At 40.0% G+C, this 21,709-nt stretch overlaps 1 protein-coding gene across 6 annotated transcripts in view; it reads right to left on the bottom strand.

Moving 5' to 3' along the window:
- Positions 1-5,538: 5,538 nt before the first annotated feature.
- The window catches only part of LOC140480072 (ecotropic viral integration site 5 protein homolog), a 266,405-nt gene continuing 250,234 nt past the window's right edge, over positions 5,539-21,709 (bottom strand). For all 6 annotated transcript variants that reach the window (XM_072574675.1, XM_072574674.1, XM_072574677.1 and 3 more), the window contains one exon: positions 5,539-7,154. In XM_072574675.1, coding sequence (XP_072430776.1) covers positions 6,816-7,154 — 339 coding nt within the window. In that variant the 3' untranslated portion in view covers positions 5,539-6,815. The remainder of the gene's footprint in view (positions 7,155-21,709) is intronic.

Here is a 21,709-nt window from a genome sequence, read left to right as displayed (position 1 = left end):
TAGGTTATTTACTTTGGTAGGAAAAGCTAACATAGAATGTTTCCTTATCAGTGAAAGATCTATAGGGTCTTGGATGTGCTTGTTCAGGAGTCACAATGTTAACATGCAGACAATTAAGGTATTTGATATATGGCATCTTTATTACAAGAAGAGTTGAATATAGGAATAAAAATGTTTTGCTGTAATTATGGAGTGTCTTGGCGAAACAACATTTGGAGTGTTATGTGCAGTTCTGTGCTGCCTCATAAGATGAAGTGGAGGTGCTGGTGTTGGATTGGGTAAGGTCAAAAATCACACAACACCAGATTATAGTCCAACAGGTTATTTGAAAAACACAAACTTTCAGAGCCTCTCTTCTTCCAAAAGCTCATGTCTTTCAAATAAACCTGTTGGACTATAACCTGGTGTTGTGTGATTTTTGACTTAAGATGGTATTAGGGACTGACTGGGAGAAGGCAGAGTGTGGGGATAAAGGGGTGTTTTTCAGGATGCATTCAAGGGTGTTCCGCAGGGGTCAGTGTTGGCACCAGTTACTCACGATATACATTAATTATCTAGAGAAGGAACTGAGGACACTTTTGCTTAGTTTACTGATGACACAAAGTTAGATATAGGGCCAGGTAGTGTTGTGGAGGCAGGGAGGCTGTAGAAGGATTTGGGCAGGCTTAGAATCAGCAAAAAAGTGGCAGATGGACCACAGTGTGGGACAGTGTGAAATTATGAACTTTGGTAGGAGAAATAGAGGCAGACTATTCTCTAAATGGAGAAATGTTTTGGAAAATCTGAAACACAAGAAGGATTTATGAGTCCTAGTTCGGGATACTCTTCAGGTTAAACTGCAGGTTCAGTTGACAGTTAGAAAGAAAAATGCAATGTTAGCGTTCATTTTGAGAGGGCTAGAATACAAGAGCAGAAATGTACTGCTGAGTCTGTATAAAGCTCTGATCACATCACATTTGGAATATTTAGGGCCACATATCTAAGGAAGGATGTGCTGCCATTGGAGGGGTCCAGAGTAGGTTTACAAGAATAATCTTGGAAATGAAGGGCTTGTCATATGAGGAGCAGTTGAGGACTCTGAGAAAATATCAAATAGATGGGCCCATATTCTCTGGAATTTAAAGAATGAGAGATAATCTCATTCAAAAGTATGCTATTCTTACAGGGAATGACGGTGTGGATCTAAGAAGGATGCCTCCCCTGTCTGGAGGCTCTAGAACATCAGAATAAGGGGCAAACCAATTAGGACTGAGATGAGGAGCCATTTTTTCATTCAGAAGGTGGTGAATCTTTGGAATTCTCTGCCCTAGAGGAATGTGGAGGTTCTGTTCCTGAGTCTGTTCAAAGACTGAGATCAATAGATTTCTCTTAAAAACATCAAGGGATAATGCAAGGAAATACTGTTATTTTCCCAGATTTGAGTATTTTCAGCACGTTTTGTTTTACTTTCAGAATTCGAACATTCAGGGAGGCAGAGGGGGATCACTCAGAAGGTGGAGGGGGTTATTGAGAAGAGTTATAGGGCGGTAGTCACACCTCAGGTAGATGGGTTACCGTCAGGGGACAGAAAGGGAACAGGCAGGCAGGCAGTGCAAGGATCCCCTGTGAACATTCTCCTCAACAAATATGCTGTTTTGGATACTGTTGGAGGGGATGACTTACCAAGGGTTAAGCAATGGGGAACAGGTCTCTAGCACAGAATCTGTCCCTGTTGCTCAGAAGGTTAAGAGGAGCATTGGAGACTCCATAGTTAGGGGGTAGGTAGGAGATTCTATGGGAACGAGAGAGAGACTCACGGCTGGTGTGTTGCCTCCCAGGTGCCAGGATTCATAATGTCTCTGATTGTGTTTTTGGGATCCTTGAGGGGGAACAGCCCCAAGTCATGGTCCACATAGGCACCAATGACATAGGGTGGAAGAGAGATGGGGATTTAAGGCAGAAATTCAGGGAGTGAGGGTGGAAGCTTAGAGCTAGAATAAACAGAGTTATCTCTGGTTTGTGTGAGGCGAGGAATAGGGAGAGAGAGGAGTTGAACACGTGGCTACAGGGATGGTGCATGATGGAGGGCTTTGAATTCCTGGACAATTGGGGCTCTTTCTGGGGTAGGTGGGACTTCTACAAACAGGATGGTCTTCACCTGAACCAGAGGGGTACCAATATCCTGGGGGGAAATTTTGCTAATGCTCTTCGGGTGGGTTAAAACTAATTCAACAGGGGGATGGGAACCAAAATTGTAGTTCGAGTAGGAGAGTAGTGAAGTCAGCACTAAGATTTTAAGATTGCAAGAAGGCACCGGCAAGCAAGAAGTTACTTTGAAGTGTCTGCTGCAATGCTGAAGCATCTGGTGGGTGGGTGAACTTGCAGCATGGGTTGGTACCTGGGATTTTGATGTTGTGGCCATTTCAGAGACTTGAGTAGAGCGGGGACAGGAATGGTTATTACAGTTGCCGTGATTTAGAAAATAGTAAAAGAGAGGTTGGTGTGGACAGTATTACAGTTGCAGAAAGGATATTTGAGGACTCGTCTACTGAAGTTGTATGGGCTGAGATTATAAACAGGAAAAGAGAGGTCATCTTATTGGGAGTTTTCTATAGGTCTCCAAATAGTTCCAGAGACGTAGAAGATAGGATAGTAAAGATGATCCTCGATAGGAGTGAGAATGACAGGGTGTTTGTTATGGGGGACTTCAACTTTCCAATATTGACTGGGAATACTATAGTTCAAGTACTTTAGATGCAGGAGGGTTTCCTGACACAGTATGTAGATAGGGAGAAAGTGAGGATTGCAGATGCTGGAGACCAGAGCTGAAAAATGTGTTGCTGGAAAAGCGCAGCAGGTCAGGCAGCATCAAAGGAGTTCCTTTGATGCTGCCTGACCTGCTGTGCTTTTCCAGCAACACATTTTTCAGCACAGTATGTAGACAGGCCAAAAAGGGGTGAGGCCACATTAGATTTGGTACTGGGTAATGAACCCGGCCAGGTGTTAGATTTGGAGCTAGGTGAGCACTTTGGTGATAGCAATCACAATTCGGTTATGTTTACTTTAGTGATGGTAAGGGATGTGTATATACCATAGGGCAAGAATTATAGTTGGGGGAAAGGCAATTACAGGCCATTAGGCAAGATTTAGGATGCATTGGATGGGGAAGGAAACTGCAGGGGATGGGCACAATTGAAATGTGGGGCTCATTCAAGGACTAACTTCTGCTGGTCCTTGATAAGTATGTGCCGGTCAGGCAGGGAGGAAGTTGTCGAGAGCGGGAGCCGTGGTTTACTCAGGAAGTTGAATCTCATCAAGAGGAAGAAGGAGGCTTATGTTAAGATGAGATATGATGGCTCAGTTAGGACACTTGAGAGTTACAGGTTAGCCAGGAAAGACCTGAAGAGAGAGCTAAGAGGAGTCAGGAGGGGACGTGAGAAGTCTTTGGCGGATAGGATCAAGGAAAACCCTAAAGCTTTCTGTAGGTATACCAGGAATAAAAGAATGACGAGAGTAAGAATAGGGCCAATCAAGCATAATAGTGGGAAGTTGTGTGTGGGGTCAGAGGAGATAGGGGAAGTGTTAAATACTTTTCATCAGTATTCACACTAGAAAAAGACAGTGTGATTAAGGAGATACAGGCTACTAGACTAAATGGGATTGAGGTGTATAAGGAGGAGATGTTAGCAATTCTGGAAAGAGTAAAAATAGATGAGTCCCCTGGGCCAGATGGGATTTATCCTAGGATTCTCTGGGAAGCCAGGAAGGAGATTGCCGAGCCTTTGGCTTTGATCTTTATATTGTCATTGTCTACAGGAATAGTGCCAGAAGACTGGAGGATAGCAAATGTTGTCCCCTGGTTCAAGGAGAGGAGACACAACCCTGGAAATTATAGACCTGTGAGCTTTACTTCAGTTGTGGGTAAAGTGTTGGAAAGGGTTATAAGAGATAGGATTTATAATCATCTAAAAAGGAATAAGTTGATTAGAGATAGTCAACATGATTTTGTGAAGGATAAGTCGTACTTTAAAAACCATATTAAGTTCTTTGAGATGGTGTCCAAACAGGTGGATGAGGGTAAAGCGGTTGATGTGGTGTATATGTATTTCAGTAAGGATAAGGTTCCCCACAGTAGGCTATTGCACAAATATGGAGGTATGGGATTGAGGGTGATATAGCAGTTTGGATCAGAAATTGGCTAGCTGAAAGAAGACAGAGGGTGGTGGTAGATGATAAATATTCATCCTGAAGTTCAGTTACTAGTAGGGTATCACAAGGATCTGTTTTAGGTTTCACGCTGTTTGTCATTTTTATAAATGACCTGGATGAGGGCATAGACTGATGGGTTAGTAAATTTGTGGATGACACGAAGGCCGCTAGAGCTGTGGATAGTGATGAAGGATGTTGTAGGTTACACAGAGACATAGATAAGCTGCAGAGCCGGGCTGAGAGGTGGCAAATGGAGTTTAATGCGGAAAGGTATGAGGTGATTCACTTTGGAAGGAGTAACAGGAATGCAAAGTACTGGGCTAATGGTAAGATTTTTGGTAGTGTAGATAAGCTTGGACTTGGTGTCCATGTACATAGATTCTTGAAAGTTGCCACCGAGGTTGATAGGGTTGTTGAGATGGCATATGTGTCTTAGTTTTTATTGGTAGAGGGATTGCTTTCTGGAACCATGAGATCATGCTGCAGCTGTATAAAACTCTGGTGCGGCACATTTGGAGCTTTGCATACTGTTCTGGTCACCGCATTATAGGAAGGATGTGGAAGCTTTGGAAAGGGTTCAGAGGAGATTCACGAGGATGTTGCCTGGTATGGAGGGAAGGTCTTACAAGGAAAGGCTGAGGGACTTGAGGCTGTTTCCATTAGAGAGAAGGTTGAGAGGTGACTTAATTGAGACATAAGATAATCAGAGGGTTAGATATGTTGGACAGTGAGAGCCTTTTTCCTCAGATGGCGATGCCTAGTATGATGGGTCATAGCTTTACATGGAGGGGTGATAAATATAGGACAGATGTTAGAGGTAGTTTCTTTACTCAGTAGTAGGGACATGGAACGCATTGCCTGCAACAGCAGTAGACTTGCCAACTTTAAGGGCATTTAAATAGTCATTGGATAGGTATATGGACGAGAATGGAATAGTGTCGGTTAGATGGGCTTCAGATTGGTTCCACAGGTCAGCACAACATCGAGGGCAAGAGGGCCTGTACTGTGCTGTAATGTTCTACGTTCACACTAATTTGCTTTTAAATCTAATAATTTTACTCATTTGATTATAAAGTAATATTAAATTAACCAAAAAGATTAGTAAGATTAACAAAAGACAAATTAAATCAGTGCAACAAATTATCTTCAGGTATTTTGAAATTAATCTACATTCATATGAGTGCCATTTTGAAGTGAAAATTGCAACAAAAACAATTTTTTTGAATGATAAGTAAATGCTTATCTTAAAATATTGAACTGCGCGCCAAATCACCATGTCTTTTGGTTTAAGATTCTCTGTTACTTCATCAATAAGAAACCATGTTAAATAATGAGAAACAATATTATCCCTTTAAAATCATGAAAAGTTTATTTGTGATCTTGTTATAATTTAAAGTTAAAAGAGAAACACTGAGTGTTTATACAAGCATTCTTATTAGTGAAGTGAAAAAGCTCGTGTTAACAACTGCCAAGCAGAGCTAACGCACATTTACCAAGGATATTTTCTGAGGAGATGCCTTCAACTCTGTGTAACAGAGTTTCTGTATAGTGTTTTTACAATTCCTTGAACAGTATTTGTTAGGGTAACCAGCACATGACCATGTTGAACTTTCCAATTTTTTTTTCAAGTGGCCAGTTGTTGCAATGAAAGAAATGCAATGCATTCCCAGTTAACATTTAAAAGGTATTTATATTAAAGCTTAGCTACATTTCTCCATCAGAACAAAGTTACACAAAAGTAGATATTGCTGTAACACATACCACAGGTACATTACTATTTGTTATCAAACACCTCAAATGAAAACACAAATTAAAAGGGGAAAATCATGTAAAGATCTACAAACAGAAATCTTAGTATTTGATTTTATTTTATACTTATAAAAGTATCTTTGTTTAAGATACAAGTTTTTGTGCTGGGATCCTAAGCAAGCCATGAGCTGTTTACTTTTTAAAAAAAAATGTTCCAATTGCACATATTCTTTGTACTGTGATGCCCAATTAAAACCATCTGCTGACATATTACTGACCAAAATGTGCCTTGAAGGCACTAACGCATTTAATTAATCCTCCGTTAAGACCATCATGGTACATTTCTGTCATAAACAAGTAAAATTTGTTCTCATTAGCATAAAATACAATATTGCACAAGATGATGCATCTTTTTATAAGCAACCAATGTCCCAAGGGTTTTAACTCCACTGACTGAACTACCAAGCAAAAGGAAAAAAAAACAAAATCTCCCATTCTAAATAAATTAGAAAGTGTGCATTTCAAGTTTTAAGAAAGGAGATACTGTATATAATACTGTCAACATCTTATCTCCTGTCTGTTTCACACGCTCTTTCCCATACTAGCATGTGGCAACAACAATTATATTGAAAAGGTTTGGCAAAGGTTAAGGCAGACAAAAGAACAGGTAAAATGACCACCCACCCCCAAAAAAAAATCCATTATGAAATTCAGTACATCATCTCCACCATTTCAATGGCAGATGCCTATATAATTCCTCACTTTAGTCCTTTATTTTAATCAGCAGGCCAGACTGAAAGCTGCATTCAAGTCTGAATGATTGGAGCCCACCTGGTCTTTGATATGAACCAGAAAGCCTCATGTTGTCACAGTGATGGTCACACGGTAGTGGAGAAAGATTCGACCTGTTTTGGACTCACTGTGCAGACATTTTGGTTACTAATCTGGTTATAGAGATCAGGGCCTATAGTTCCATCCTCGTTATCACTGTCAGTACTGTCCTCACTGTCCTTATCATTAGTTTCCGTTTGTGCATTTCTGCTGAGGTGGCGAAAATGGTGAGGAACCCCCCGGAGATCACGAACCCTCATGGAATCGGTAATTAGATCTTCATCAGAGGAGTGGAATGAATCATCATCTGCTATGTGGTTCACAATATGGATCCTATCAAAAGTGTGTGGGCCGGAGAAGACCCTCTGTCCTTTTAGGCACATGATCTGTTGAAAGAGAAAATGATTGTTATTTTGCCACAATCATGAATATTTATCATTTGTAGTATTTTAAAAAACAAAACCTGGAAAAGATCTACAGTACAACTTATCTACTGAAGTGTATTTCTGCTGGCAATCAATTCTGTCAGACAAGGTTTCCTACATACTCCAACATTGACCAAGTACTGCAATCATTGATTAAATTCTGAGTGCTTCAGTCAATTGCAAATAAACTGTACCTCTGATTTAACTTACTGACACATTGGGTTAAAGAGACATTCAAAATCCAGCTGCCCTTCCCTTACATTGTAAGTATATGTGTGTTGACCAGACCTTGCTTTTACCATCAGCAATATCAGCCTATCAAAATGAAAGATAAAAATCTACCTTAAAGATACACGAATATCATCCCAGAATAGCCTTTTCATCCGAACTGAGTAAATGACAGATCAATTATTAACATACTACATAATCACACACTTGGTGAGTATTATTGAAGGCTCCCTCTCAACCTGCCATCCCATATTTCCAGTTTTGTTCCTTTTCTCAATTGATCCATATTTGCTTCCAAAATGATTATTTTTCTATAATTAACAACTCCAGTCTTGTAACAAAAAATATTGAATGGTCCAATGAAGGCAATAAAATGATTGTTGGTTAGATGGAATAAAAGCATAAAACTACAGGAGTTTTCAGAACAAATTCATGCAAAATTTCACAATTTGTTATGCAACTGATGCAGTCATTACAAAATGAGTATCTTAATTTGACAAGAAAATATTAGAAGGGGAAGAATGAGCAGTAAATTCAACCTCCAGGCAGGATTAATACAGATTTACCAAAACAATAGTTACATATTAGTTTAACTCAACACATGAAATGCAAAGAAACTCAAAACACTCCAGGATAACCAAAGAAATATAAACGTAGGAGCAGTGTTAGTTTTCTTTTTAGCCTTTACAAAGTACACATGCTGCAATGTTAGGTTACTGAAGTAACCAGTTATCCAAAAAAAAATCCACAAAGGGGGAACATATACAACCATTTTGAATCTGCATAAATAAATTAAAAGTGTGATGAAAATGATTGTTCTAAGTGGAAATTTTACTCATACAAATAAATGTGGTATGAATTGCACCAGTTAGAATGGACTGGGACATACACAGTCAATTACTCACCTGAAGGAGACTGCCCCAGTCCGTTATGCATGTGGTGTAAGGAGGGAGTAAAAAGACAGCAATTTAGAAGAGGTAACACTATCTACACCACAGCATTAAAGATTCAATCTGGGCGAATTTCAAGCTCTCAATAAGAGCAAGTATTAACAAATAAGGCAGGTGGATTTTTAAATTCAAATTCCTCTCCTCCATGCTGGGGGGTGTTGATGTTTTTTTTGCTGGGAAATGATTCAGTTGGCACTGGCGGGGTGTGGGTGATGCCTTGACAGCTTGATCAAGCTTACCTTTTATTCACATGGTTTCATTAACAGGTCATTTGACTGACACTTTACGTTGTTCAAACCTTCTCTGCTTCGCTCTCCTTTTTAGAAAACAGTGATACATGTTGGGATATCCCTCTATCACTCACAATAAACTCACTATGGTGTCCATTCTCTACATGGAGAAGCTGCCCTCAATAGAAAGATCACAGAAGTGTCCTTCCAGCAAGGATTACTGGAAGAGTTGGAAATGTCAAATTGTTTCTGCTAGCTAAGGACAGCCAGTGTTATTTATAGAGGAAAATAGACTTCTCGAGTATTGTAGCTGCACACATCTTGATAAATACTGATTTGTGTAGAGACTGAGATTTTACTTGTCAATCCATTTCCAAATTTACACCTGTCTGGGTCTATTTGGTCATTCACCCACTTACTACAGTACTTTAAAAATACTCATCATTTTCTTAAACATCTCAGAATTGCCTCATTATTTTCCAGTTATTAGTATCACATTGATAGTTAATGAGGGCTGATTTGTAAAGACTGATCCTGATCCAAGTTGGAATTCAAGTTCTAGTGAAGGAAAATTGAGCATTTTTTGGTTTTACAAATGTAGAAGAATTAGTACTTTATGTTAGCAGAGAGCCAACACTGTTGTTTAAGATGAAGTTTAAGTTATTCCTTATGATCCAGTCAGTTCCTAGGAGCACAAACTCTGACTTCCACCATCAGTAATCACTTTATAAATTACAGCTAAAGTGGTGTGGTACTAGTTTACTACAGTCATAGGGTTATAATACCACTGAGGTCTTTCAGCCCACTGGGTCCATGTTGGTTGAATGGACAACAATCTAATGAGTAACACTCAACTGCTTCATCTCTCTTGCCCTCTACGTTTATTTCCCTCAAATGCCCATTCATTTCCTTTTTAAATTATTCACGATCTATGCTTCTACCACACTGTTAGGCAATAATGTGTTATATCTTTACTCTGTGCCCGAATAGCAGTTTATGTTAATTTGGCACTGTTCCTCAGCAACACAATATACCCTATTGCACATTTAAAGTATTTTAAATAAGGTTAATAAAATTCAAATCTTGGAAGCTCTGCTTGATGAGCATAGGGAAATTTGTATTGGAAATGGCAGTGACTGCATTGGATATCATATACAAGCAATAAATGCAAAACATGAATGCAGAACTAGAAGGATATTGTAAAAAGGAGCAGTGTAGCTGAGGGAAGTAAGGTTAACTTTGTGCTTATTTGTGATAGACATGCATAGTAGTTTATGAATGAGAAACAAGCCTGGAGTTGATTTTAAGCAGGAGTTTTATAAAATAATGGACATTACAAGGCTGAAACAGGCATCAAGAATGCAAGGAAGTTATCTTGATGCAAATTTTAGTTTTAGTTGTAGCAGTTTTGGGTAGGCAGCAGGTCAGCATGCAGGAAGAGAAACTAGGCTAGAGTTTCAGGGCCTAGAGGCTCAAGGGGTGTGACATTTGTTGGCTTATGGGGTGATGGAAGCAAGAACAGACTGAGGATGGGGGTGGTCAGGTCTCTGGGCAGGGGCTTGTCATGTGCCAGGTGAAGGCGAGAGGGACTAAATTAGGGGAAGTCCGTCAAATAGTTATGAAGGAATTCAACGTTTTTAATTATCCAACATTTTGTGGATAAGTATTAACTGCAGCCGAACCCTGTGAATTAATTGGAGACTTTTGCAGGATTCTGGCTCCAGGGAATTGTCCATCAGACTCTTAAATTTCTTGGGCAATTCCTTCTGAGTCTGCTCTGTCTGGGATTCTGAACAGCTCCCATGTGCGATGCCCGTCTAAAAATAACTAAGTGGCCAACAGAAAATCTTGTTAGAGACAAAATAAACCACAGATGTTGTCTGGCTTGCTGTATTTTTCCAGTCTCCTCCTTGACTACATCAGAAAATCTGGGCCAGTATATCTCCTGGACTCTCTTCTGTTTCATACATGAGTACAGGCTATGTGCTCTTGTGAATAGTATAGGTTCTTTGCCTTAACAGTAGTAGGTCAAATATGCTGGGACTTTGGTTCAGGGCGATAGTTAGCCTACCGTCATTAATGGTTAAAGCCATTAACCAGGATTGCATCTTGGTGGTCCATAAGTCCATCAACATACTCTGGCTCAAATCAGGATAAATTAAACTTTATATTTCAAAGAATCGTTTGGTAGTACAGATCCCAGTATTGTTGAAAAGAAAATACTGTCAAAGTTTTTCATCTAGTGCTTATCAAGACAATTTGCAAGAAGACCAATCTAAGGGGAAAACCAATACTTAGACTGCATGAGTGGAGTGTGCTAACTGATTGGCAAGTGGATTTTTAAAATTTGTTTTAATTTAATCTACAATAGTTCTGTAAAATGCTGGCAAAACATGTCTAGGTCATGTTGTAATTTCTTAGCTCGCTGTCCAGACTCTAAACTTCCTTCTTCACGTTTGTGTCATTTATTAGTTTGACCAAATATTGTGAATACTCTTAATATAATCTCCCTATTTAACACTTGCTGTTTTCCCTTTATCAGCTCAAGCCGATCCAACGTTCACATTTTACCTATAGATACTAACTGAAGTTTGTGCAGTAACATTTTAATGTGAAACTTGAAGATTTGCAGTAACCTAGGTACACTTTGTAATGCTATTTTGCAATGTCAACATGTGAAGTGTTTCCTCACAAACGTCTGAGATTGATCCATCAGATTCGATCCCATCTGGTGCCTGTCACATGCTAAGTTATTTTTCTATATGCTCCTTCCTTGTTTTTTCCATGACTGAGCTAAGAACAAAGTTAAATAGGTTTATTTTATTACCTTTCTTTAAAACAAGTAGTACATTAGCTGGTTTACAATCCACTAGAATCTTTTCATGATATTCATTATTTCATAGATTTCAATGTCTGCCTCAATGAGGATCGTGGGGATTTAGCATTTTCTTACATTCTTTATAACTGCCTATTGTGGGAAGTATCACCAGACCAACAGTTAAGTCACAGAACCTCCTATACTGGCTGGCTTCTCAACAGTGTTTCCAGTAAACAATCATCCACTACTTTCTGAAGGAAGTCAGACTTCACTCGACACATTAACACCTCCTCTCTCCACAGATGCTGCCGGGTGTAGAGCATTTCCAGTGCTTGCTGGTTTTAATTATGTGTTAACTTTTTTATCTTAATCTTCAGTTTCAAAGACATGCCCATGGGCCTCAATTTCTTTTTTTGATAACCCTCTTGCTTGATAATACTGAAACCATGTTTATGCTATTGTTTAGTTTCAACAGCCAAGTTAATCTCGAATTGCTCTGCCCATCTAAGACTTTCGTACATCTATTTCAGTAGCTTCGTTCCTCTCCCTTCTAGCTACCTACTTAAATATTTTTGCATTATTAATTCCGCAGAAAAGTTTAGTCAGAGCATTCCAGAACTTTGGACTGAAAGTATTGCTGCAATAGAGTTAGGATTAGAAAGACTAAAACTGAGTATGAGCAAGAAAATGGGATGGGATGAGCATTCAGATCTCTGGAGGTTTGTGGGATGGAGGGCAGTGACAGCACTAAATAGAAGTTAAAAAGATTAAGATTTTAAAATTGAGGTGTTGCCAACCAGGAGCCAGTGAACATCAGAAAGTACAGGGGTGATAAACAAGTGGCACTTGAAGCGAACTGCGGCATTCTTTTACAATGGTCTGCAAAACCTACCTCTTTGATTGAGCTTTAACTCATCTATCCTGATAACTCCTTCTGTGATTCAGTGCTTCTATTAAAATTAGCCTTGTTAATCACCTTGGGATGCTTTACCACGCTAAATCTACCACTGAGTGAAAGTAGATTTTGCTTTACTTGCTCAAGGCATGTGGGTGCTGCTGACTAGGCCAGCATTTGTTGGCTGCCTGTAATTACCCAAGTCAACAGTCAGCCACATTGCTACGGGTCTGGAATCACATGTAGGCCAGACTAGGTGAGGATGGCACACTTCCTCTTCATCAATCGGTTTAGGATTTTTCTGTACCCTGCAGTATCTCATCTTTTGATGCATTTATCCTCCATATTGAGGAAGAATTTCCTTAAGTGAAGCTTTTCTAAGGACTAACTAATAACACCCCTCATTGCATGAAATTGACCCTTTCACAGTTGTGAAGTTGAGCACCTATACATTGTATTCACTTATCATGCCAAATGCAATCATATTACGACTGTCATCATTCAGAGGTGCTAAAATATGCCTGTTCTGCTTAATGCAGTGAATGAAATTATAGTCACAATTAGTTCTGATTCTAGACCATGTGGCAGTTTTCAGTTTGTACTAAACTGGTTAAAGTTCTCACACCTCTGTAACTTTCTGCTTAAACATATCTTCCATCACTTCAAAAGAACAGTCTGTGGTCATCTTTTAGACTTTAGATGGAAATTTGGAATTCCCTTCACATTACATATATACAGTCTGACTATCTCAAAGATCTAGGGAAAGGTTACTACACCTCACTTAATATAAAAATTTCTGCCACTGGAAGTTTTAAATTTTTTATTAAATACAGTATGTATTTTTATACAAATATTTTCATGCGCATACTATCCATATTGATAGGTTAAGCCTGATTTTTATGATATTCTTTTCGAAAAATGTGAACTTTGTTATAAATACTTGGTGTTGTTTACTCATTCTCCCTGCTGTGTTTATTCGCACAAGGAAATGAGTACCAACCTACAACACAGTCCATTACTCAACAATGCCCACAAAAAGGAGAACAAATTTGGTCCTGGAATTACTGCCACAATAGCTTACTCATAATTAAGGTAATGCAAGTTCTCATTGACAGTGTTAGCAAGTAAAACATGCACAGCAATAGCCTGTTCACCAGTGCATTGATTTGGTTCTGCGAGACCACACTGTTCCAGATCGCATTACAAACTATGGTTCAAACTTGGCAAAAAAGGAACTGAATTTCAGAGGAGAGGTGAAAGTGACTGCACGTAACACCAAAGCAGCATCACAGGAGCTGCAGCTAAATTGACTTTTATGGAAATCAGAGGGAAAACTTTCCAGTGATTGCAGTCATACATAGCACAATGGAAGAGAGTTGTGATCAATTACTTAAATTGCATGACAGTGCTGCAGCAGTTGCTCAGGGTTGTGTCCCAGGTCCAAATACCTTCACTTGTTTCACCTTTCACTTTCCAGCCATGGTAAGATTGGATAGGTGCAATACCATTCATAATTCCTCTGAGTCACATAGTCGGCATTGACATGGAGAAAGACTGGGAAAACATTCAGACTTACGCTGACCAGAAACAACTGGACCACTTATATAAATAGTCAAAAAGTGTGGTGCTGGAAAAGCACAGGAATGTGATGAAGAGCTTATAATAAAAATGTCAACTCTCCTGCTCCTCAGATGCTGCCTGACTGGCTGTGCTTTTCCAGCACCACACTTTTTAACTCTGATCTCCAGCATCTGCAGTCCTCACTTTCTCTACTTATATAAATAGCGTAGTTGTACAGACCGGGAATTTCCAGTGATTATCCTGAATCTCCATCACCATATGCAAATTCCCAAGATACCCACCATTCTAACTTGGAACGATATTCTGCTTCTTCATGACACGGTGTCAGAGTCCTAGCACTCTCTCTGTAACAGTACTCTGGTGCACCTCCAACACAAAAACAGCTAAGCTCCAAAACAGTTGCTCACAGGTTTGGAAGGTCCCGATCAAAACAGCACATAAAGATAGGTTCAGCAGGGCATTTTTGTAGATGATACACACCATTGCTAATGCAAGCATTTGACGTTCATCTTATCAAATTCCACTTGTCCAGAACTTATCCTGTGTCCGAGGAATCCATAGACAGTTATCTCTGCAGCTATGAATTGAAATCTTCTACATATCCTTTCCTTTGCCTGATAGCTGTACCAACTTTGAGATTTACTGCCCTGAGGTCTTTCACTTCAACTAGAACATAATTCCTCAAACTTTCTTTGCAGCACATCCATGCTACCTGTTCCCATACATTCGGTCCCTTTGTTAACCGCAGTTTCTGACTTGTTTCCTTCTTTCTTAAAAAAAGAGTGGGTCTTTCCAACAACTAACTCTGAATTGCTCTTATGAAATGTCTTCTTTACAATATTAACTTCTTGCTTACTAGTGCTTGCCACCCTGTTTTTGACGTCGTCCTCATTACAGGTGTCCGGACCTGCGTTTGTCTAGCCCTAACTTTCAAGGTAGGTTATATCATTTACATCCTACTTTTGAACTTCCCGATTACCTGGAGGCCACCTTCTAGAATGTTTCCTTCAGAAAGTGTGATAGTCAGCACAGGAGTGAGAGTGAGCTTGCGTAGCCCAGCTACTGCACCATAACCCTGATATTCTTCAGTTCAAGCATCACAATGCTCCCACAAATAATACACATGTACTCATTTTGCATCATTTGCTCCTGTGTTACAGAAGTACTTCAGTTGCTGAAAGGCACTTTGGAATGTTCTGGAGTGTTTAAAGATGCAACACAAAGTCAAGCTTTTCTTTCTTTAGAGCTGCCATGTCACCAATGTGCTACACATCTATTGAAGTCACTTTTAAACTAAACATCAGATTTTAGACCCCACTTGATTGAGTCTCCAATTAAGACACTAGAATTATATTATGTTGTGAAACGGTTATTTATTGAGTTATGTTCCCTAACTAGTGAGTCAGGTTAAAATTGACCTCATAAAGCTAGTTCCTAATATCACCCATTTCTGCTCTTTAAACTGCTGTCCCACTCAAATATCAACTTCCTCAGTTTTTAAAAGAAAATCTCCCAATACTATAAGATTTAGACTCACTGCAAGAACTTGAGACACAGAAACTCCTATTGTTGGTTTCTCTTCAATTAAATTTCCTCCCGCATTTTCTCAGTCAGCCTCCTGTAGCTAAAATCTCTTCACGTTTGCATAATCTCAGTTTTTCATTGAATCACAAAATGGTTACAGTTCAGAAGGAGGCTGTTCAGCCTGCTGCACCTGTGCCAGATTTTTGCAACCACAATTTACTTAGTCCAATGCCCAGAGGTCTTTCCTGTAACCCTGGTGAGACAGGGAGAGGGTGAGAGAGTGAGGAAGCAGGAGGAGGGGGGAGAGGGGAGTAATGAAGGGAAAGGAGGGGTAACAGAGGGAAAGGAGGGGTAACGGAGGGAAAGGAGGAGTAACGGAGGGAAAGGGGGGGTAGCGGAGGGAAAGGAGGGGTAACAGAGGGAAAGGAGGAGTAACGGAGGGAAAGGGGGGTAACGGAGAGAAAGGGGGGGTAGCGGAGGGAAAGGGGGGTAGATCAAACTACCGCATTTTGCAGAAAGTTCACCTGACTTGCACCAATGGTAAAATGTTATTGCTTTAAACAATGAGATTTATGAAGAACAAATAGGAGAATTTTAGCCTGATAAAGCAAAATGATCTGAACTATTGATGGAACAAATCCAACCCGGTCAATTAACACCCCATCAGTTTACCCTCGATCACCACGAAAGTGATGGAAGGTGTCATGAACAAAACTATCAAGCAACACACACAATAATAACCTGCAGTGATGCCCAGTTTCAGTTCCGCCAGGGACATTTAAATCCTGATCTCATTACAGCCTTGGTTCAAACATGAACAAAACAGGTGAATTCCATAGGAGTGACGGCCCTTGACATCAAGGCTGCAATCGACTGAGCGTGACATCAAGAAGTCCGAGCAAAACTGAAATCGATAGGTATTAGGAGGCAAACTTTCCAGTGACTAGCATCACACTTGGCACACAGGAAGATCATTATGGTTGCTGGAGGTCAGTAATCTCAACGATAGGGCACATCTGCATGAGTTCTTCAGGGTAGTGTTTTAGGGCCAAACATCTTCTGCAGTTTTATTAATGACCTTTCTTCCATCATAAGGTCAGATGTGGCGATGTTTGCCAATGATTGCACAATGTTCAGCACCTCAGTAACTCCTCATATACTGAAGCAGACAAAGTTCAAATACAACAAGATCTGGACAATACCCAGGCTTGGGTTGACAATTGGCAAGTAACAGTCATGTCACACAAATGCCAGACAATGACCATCACCAATAAAAGACATTTAACCACCACCCCATGACATTCAATGCCGTTCTCTTCACTGAGTCCCCAGCTATTAACGTTTTCGAGGTTATCATTGACCAGATGCTCAACTGGGCTCACCACATAAACACAGTGGCTACAAGAGCAGGTCATAGGCTAGAAATACTTTGGCAAGTAACTGACCGCCTGACTCTACGTACAAGTCAGGAATGTGATTGAATACTCTCCGCTTGCCTGGATGATGCCACTCAAACAGCTTCATACCATTCAGGAAAAAAACAGCCCACTTGATTGGAACCACGTCCACAAGCATTCACTCCCTCCACCACCAATCCTGAGTAGCAATGGTGTGTACTATTTACAAGAAGGACTGCAGAAATTCACCAAAGATCAGATAGCATCTTCCAACCCCATAATCACTTCCAAGTAGAACAACAAGGGCAGGACCTGGGAATGCCACCATTTGAAAGTTCCCCTCCAAGCCACTCACCACCCTGACTTGGAAATATATCACCATTGTTTCATGGTCATGGGATCAAAGTCCTGGATTTCCCTCCAAAAGGGCACTGAAAGTCAACCTACAGCTTGTGAAACTGCACTGGTTCAAGAAGGTAGCTCACCACCACCTTCGCAAGGGCAACAAGGGATGAGCATTAAAAATGCTGGTCCGGCCAGCAATGCCCAGATCCCATGAGTGATTTAAAAAAAAATCCTGGCAATCCCTTGAAGCCTAAACAACTCTGTCGAATTTATACTGGCACTTTTGTTTTTTTTTTGGTTTGCTTTGAATAGCGTCTTTTTTAGGAAAATGCAATATTAACACGATCTTCACTGTGAAAAGGCTAAGATAGTTGATGCAATGAGCAAGGATTTGTCAGCAAAATTTGATGTAGTAGTATCAGAAATTGAGCAGAAGGCACTATGCACTTGAGGGGAAAAAGCTAATCAGTTTGGGTGGGGTGGGGAAAAGAATAAGATAATTCTACACACTATTTCAATGTTGACCAACACAGATCGGAAAGATCTGATGAGGCTAAATCTGCAAGAACCTAAAACACTGAGAATTTTGCAAAACAGGAATTGGGTAGTATGATAGGACACCACTAAATGATTCATACATTGAGCCCTCAGTCGAGGCTTTTGTTGTTCTAACTTTGAATTGACTTCTCTAATTTTTGGAATTACCTCATTTTCGACTGTCCTTGACATCAATTGCTGAAAACAAACTGACAAATTATTCCGAGTGAGAAAACAGTGTAGTCGCGGCTGGAAACTTGTTCAGATTTTGAAGTCTATGTATTATGTTGAAGCACACTTGGCAAAAGGCAATTTAAATGAAATTAACAGAAAATCGTAATTGAGGACTACCTTGGGGAAAATAAATTTGTGTTCAATGACTGAAAATAAATGCAGATTTAGTGATAAACCTCGGGCGGCACGGTGGCACAGTGGTTAGCACTGCTGCCTCACAGCGCCAGAGACCCAGGTTCAATTCCCGCCTCAGGCGACTGACTGTGTGGAGTTTGCACGTTCTCCCAGTGTCTGCGTGGGTTTCCTCCCACAGTCCAAAGATGTGCAGGTCAGGTGGATTGGCCATGCTAAATTGCCCGTAGTGTTAGGTAAGGGGTAGATGTAGGGGTATGGGTGGGTTGCGCTTCGGCGGGGCGGTGTGGACTTGTTGGGCCGAAGGGCCTGTTTCCACACTGTAAGTAATCTAATCTAATCTAATATTCTGGGTGAAGCACAAACTGAACAGTGAAAAATAACTGCACACCTTAACTCACAGAAGTGGTCTTGCGCATAGATGGATAGGACAATATTCAAAAGGTAGGAGCATTTGAACCTTTCCCATAGGACTTTATGTTAAGACGATAGTTCAATCAGACTAGAGAAGATAAAGGGAGACACTAATATTGTCAATTGAGATATTTCTTACTCTTAAGTCAAAGATGTATATTGCTATTCCTTAAGTAGACACTAGAATCCATAACTGGCTGGAAGATAAATCATTTTGTACTTATTTGGTTATATTTCACGTAAGCAAAATCAAAATAGCTGCAGATGCTGGAAATGTGAAGTAAAAACAGAAAATGCAGCATCTGTGGAAAAAGAGTGTTAACGTTTCAAGTCTGATATGACTCTTCTTTGGATTCTGTAACGATGCTGTCACTTTGTCCTTGGCTTTTTGGAAGAGAGATTATAAAGGCAGAGGTGTCAAGTAGCATAGGGAGCATATCAGGTTAACAATGGAAGGGGAGTGGCCAGTTCAAGTTTTTGTCTAACTTTTTTTAAAACTGAAACAGTCACAAGATGTGAGTCCATAAGAGCTGCAAGCTTCAGTAAAGGATTCCTCTGACTTTCTCAGAAATCTCTCTCTCTCTGAATGTTGTTCCCTCCTGCCTGTAGGAATCTGTGTTTGAATTTACTTTTCAACAAGGGGTGCGTTATAGGATGTTACTGTATTGGAACAGTTAATTAGTAATGGTTACTGTATCAGATTGGTTAAGTTTTCCAATAGTTAAGTTATTCTAAATTCCTAGGAGAAAGTTAGGACTGCAGATGCTGGAGATCAGAGTAGAGAGTGTGGTGCTGGAAAGACACAGCAGGTCAAGCAGCATTCGAAGGGCAGGAGAATTGACGTTTCAGGCATAAGTCCTCATTCCTGAACTGCTGTGTCTTTCCAGTACCACACTCTCGACTCTAAATACAGTTGAAACACGAATAAAAGAAAACGTAAGTGTTTAAATAAGTTGTTTCTTTTAGAGCAGAGTGATTTGACCAGTTGCATCATATCTGGAATACCCACTTCATATCTGCCTGTAAAAGAAGAAAAAGTTAGGGTCTAAGCTACCTTAAAATATTTTTGGGGGGAGGGGTGGTGTTTGGTCTGGTGCATAAAATTTTGAAGAGGGAAGCAAAAAAGTGATAGGTTTTTGTGTACTGTGGAAAAAAGTGATGAGGAGCAAGTGGAACAAAAGGGAAATCCAGGGAAAATTCAGAGGACGGATGAGATTTAGAGATCACAGGTGTCACAAAAATCAAAGGAAACAGTAATGGCTGTAAAGCAGTCCATTGTAGGCGTCAAAAGCAGAATATAGATCAGTTTTGCTGAAAGCAAAACCAAGGAAATTAGCCTCTGGCAGTTGGGTGGAGGTGGCTAAAGGTCAAGGAATCAAGGTGGAGGACTGAGTTCTTTCTCTGATGCTGGAGCTCAAGATTGAGTACAGAAGGGTCAAAAGTGCAGAAATTGAAAACATAATGCTGTTTCTCCAGCTTGCATTAATTTCACTGAAACACTGCAGCAAATATAAGACAGAAGTGTGAGCATGAGAGCAAGCTGGTGTATTAACATAACAAGGAACTGGAATGTCTGGGTCATGCTTGCTGACTGAATCGAGGTTTTCTGGAGTCATCCAGTCTGTATTTGATCTCCCCAGCAATGGTGGAGACTGTACCGTGAGCAGTGAATACAGTAAGGCTAGAATAAAAAGTGCACAATTAAATCACTTCTCTTGGAAGGAGAGTATGGGACCTTGGACAGCAAGAAGGTAAAAGGATAAGTGTTCCATATCTTGTGAATGCACAGAAAGGTGCTATGGGAGGAGGACAAAATGTTGGGGGTGATTAAGGATGAACCAGGGTGTCATGGAGGGAACGGTCCATGTGGAATGCTGGCAGGGGAAGGGAAGGGAAGGGAAGATGCTACAAATGTCAGAAATGATCATTTGAATAAGGAGGCTAGTATAGAATGGGAAGTGAAGATAAGGAGAACTTTATTGTGTTTCCGAGAGGAAAGGGGAAAGGGTGAGGGCAGAAGCACAAAAAGTGGGTCTAACATGGTTGAAGTCCTGCCCATAATTGCAATTGGGAGAAAAAGGGAAGGCATGCTGGAAGCATCTTTGTAAAATAGTCAGATCACGTAGCGTGGAAGTAAAGTAACTGGGAGAATGAAATGGAGTGTGAGGAAGTATGTTGAGACACTTATGACATTCGGTGAGTTTTATAATGAATATTAGTAGATAGCCTATCTCCAGAAATGGAGACACACAAATCAAGAAAGGGAAGGGAATAGTCAGAGATGGACCAGTTAAAAGCGACTAAGGGATTGAAATTGAAAGCAAAATTGATTAATTTTTTCCAATTCTAAATGAATGCCAGAGTGACATTGATACAATCAATGATGGCTCAGAGAGTGTGTGTGCAGAGGAAAGAGACCTGAACAGGGCTAGAACAAGGAATGTTCAACAAACCTGATACACATGTGCAGGTGTGAAAAAACAAAGCAAGGGGAGAAAAATGTAGCAAGTTCCACTTGCTCCTCCCCGACTTGTTCTATCCAGAGTATAAGACCCATCAGTTTTCTGTCTCTCTTCAGTTCCAAAGAGGACTCTTACTGGATTCAAAATATTAATTGCCTTTCCAGGCATAGAATTTCTCCCACAATTTGTTTTTATTTAGAATATAATGTACATACTTTACAGAGAAAAGATGGCTTGAAACACATTGGAAGAATGTCATAAATTTCAGGGTTTTACAAGGATGTTAATTGACATCCAAGCTTAAATCAATCTTACAGCCTTGAACATAATACTGATTCTTTACCTTTCTTCATTTTGGAGATTTCAGATCGGAGTCCACTTTTTCAATGACTATTGCCATTGTGGTGTTGTATTTTGCAATATTTTACAATTATTCTTATTAGTAAAATGGACTGGGACTGAACACTATCATCTGACAGGAAGTGACAACTGGTAAATGGACAGTGCGTTTTATAAACAGTGTAAATTATTGCAGTGTGAAGCACACCCTTCAACTGATGTTGACTATTGCTTAAGCACTGAACCATAACCTGGATTCTAACACTAGACTTGGGTTTAGAAGCACAAGATGTTAATCCTCAATGAACAGGAAATAAGACCACTTTGCTGAACTGCCAACTGCACTGAGAATACTAATATTGTTTAACATAGTTGCAAAAATTGAAAAAAAATCTGCTCAAGTGTAAACGTGCTAAAGATTAGTACTAGC

Source organism: Chiloscyllium punctatum, chromosome 7, assembly GCF_047496795.1.
Source record: "Chiloscyllium punctatum isolate Juve2018m chromosome 7, sChiPun1.3, whole genome shotgun sequence".
Lineage (NCBI taxonomy): Eukaryota > Metazoa > Chordata > Chondrichthyes > Orectolobiformes > Hemiscylliidae > Chiloscyllium > Chiloscyllium punctatum.
The sequence above is the reverse complement of the archived record's forward strand: the minus strand, read 5'-3'. Positions and strand labels throughout refer to the sequence as shown.